The sequence below is a fragment of the Dendrobium catenatum genome, unplaced genomic scaffold (assembly GCF_001605985.2).
Source record: "Dendrobium catenatum unplaced genomic scaffold, ASM160598v2 original_scaffold_272797, whole genome shotgun sequence".
Classification (NCBI taxonomy): domain Eukaryota; kingdom Viridiplantae; phylum Streptophyta; class Magnoliopsida; order Asparagales; family Orchidaceae; genus Dendrobium; species Dendrobium catenatum.
The window spans coordinates 1-1,633 of NW_021591193.1; the positions used below are offsets into that span (position 1 = coordinate 1).

General features: G+C 33.9%; 1 protein-coding gene across 1 annotated transcript; it reads right to left on the reverse strand.

Annotated features, from left to right (window-relative positions):
- Window positions 1-5: 5 nt before the first annotated feature.
- Window positions 6-683, reverse strand: LOC110112986 (protein root UVB sensitive 5-like). Its single transcript, XM_020845394.2, has 2 exons — window positions 536-683; window positions 6-374 (listed from the first exon to the last, which is right to left on the reverse strand). The coding sequence occupies exons 1-2, from the start codon at window positions 635-637 to the stop codon at window positions 123-125; spliced, it is 354 nt and encodes a 117-aa protein (XP_020701053.2). The 5' UTR covers window positions 638-683; the 3' UTR covers window positions 6-122.
- Window positions 684-1,633: the final 950 nt, after the last annotated feature.

Below are 1,633 nucleotides of genomic sequence, written 5' to 3' on the forward strand. Positions count from 1 at the left end.
AGATGGGCCACCCAAAATCAGTCAATTTCAAATTAAAATTGTCTTCAAATATATACACATACAATACTTTATAGCTCTGCACCAATCTATATAAAGAAGCAGTAACCAAAATGATTTATCCATCACTGAAAAAGCTCTGCAAGTGAATCTGCTTCTTCAAAAAGCAGATGCTTAGGTACCTTGAGACTGATCTGGTCTTTCTGCCATCCAGCTTCTTCTAACTGTTTTAAAAAGACTGTAAATCTGGCTTCTAGTTTTAGTAGGCTTTCATTGAGCCAACCAAGTACATCATCCCTATCAAGTTCCTTATGGTGGTTATGCAACCAATACACTTGCCATAAACTCTTCAGAACTGATAGGCTTGTGGCACCAACCTAAGGATTATCAAGTTTGTTCAAATCATCAGAAAGAAAAAAATGGATTATATTTATTTCAAAATATATCAAGAATTTGAAACCTCTTTGAAAACTTTCTTGTCTAGCTCAAATAACAATAAAAAAACTGCAAATTGAAACAATAGGCAATAGAAAAGAACCTTGTATGTTATGTAGTAGTTTAGCACTTTTGATCCATGCCGGTTAACAAAGAGAACATGCTTTTCTTGTGCGTAAAGTTCCAGAACTGCTTTAACCTTCATCGAAAACCAGTAGAGGGTAAGAAAACATTGTGATCTGCTGTAAAACTTGGGCCAGGTTCTGAAGCAATGTACATTATACAAACATAAATTCATAAAGGTATTCGGTAATGACTACCGAGATGCTTAGTCTTCATATGAAACGATTTTTTTATTGCTTCTTAAAACTCATTGTATGTACATCATACAAACATAAATTCATAAAGGTATTTAGTAATGACTACCGAGATACTTAGTCGTATCTTAACGTAGAACGATTCTCCGCCTAAATCTGCCTTTTCAGCCTACAATATCCAATAACCTTCAAATGTAAAATCAAACATTTTACTTAAATTATCTATGGTGTTTAATATGAAAACTTATATTTGATTCGCATCAGTCAAGTTAATCAAGCTTGTGCCAAATATAGAAACTTGTTGATCATAAAATTGATCAAGTCGCATGTAACTCAGGAATTGTTAAGCTTTAAGTCATCTGAAATCTCTAATCACTAAAACTAAAACTCATAAACTCTTCTAGGGAAATGCGACAAAGTTGCCAGGCTACTTTCCTGAATATCACGACTACACTAAAATATTCTCCTACAAACTAGGAGTTCTCGCCAGAACTCGCTTAGGGTTCTTGTTAGAAGAACTCATTAAGGATACTCGCCCTTTTAACTAGAAGTTATCTGAACTTTCCGCCTAGTGGATAGTTAGCAAAGAAACTTGTTACAAAAAATGACTACAAAAAGTCTACTTATAAAATTTTCTTATTATTTTCTCATATAACACATCATGTGCCATGGACCATAATTCTCACCTATGAATATAGGCTCACTAAATTTTGTACCTTTTAGGCAAAACTCTTTTCCCAGGCTTTTCTCAAAACTTCTCTATTTAAATTTCTTATTAAACTAGGTTTGCCCACACCCCTTTCCCCTTTCAATCTTTAAGGGGTCAACCTTATCAACTGTAATTCCAATTCAAGTAAACATAATGTCTGAACCCATAATCCCTC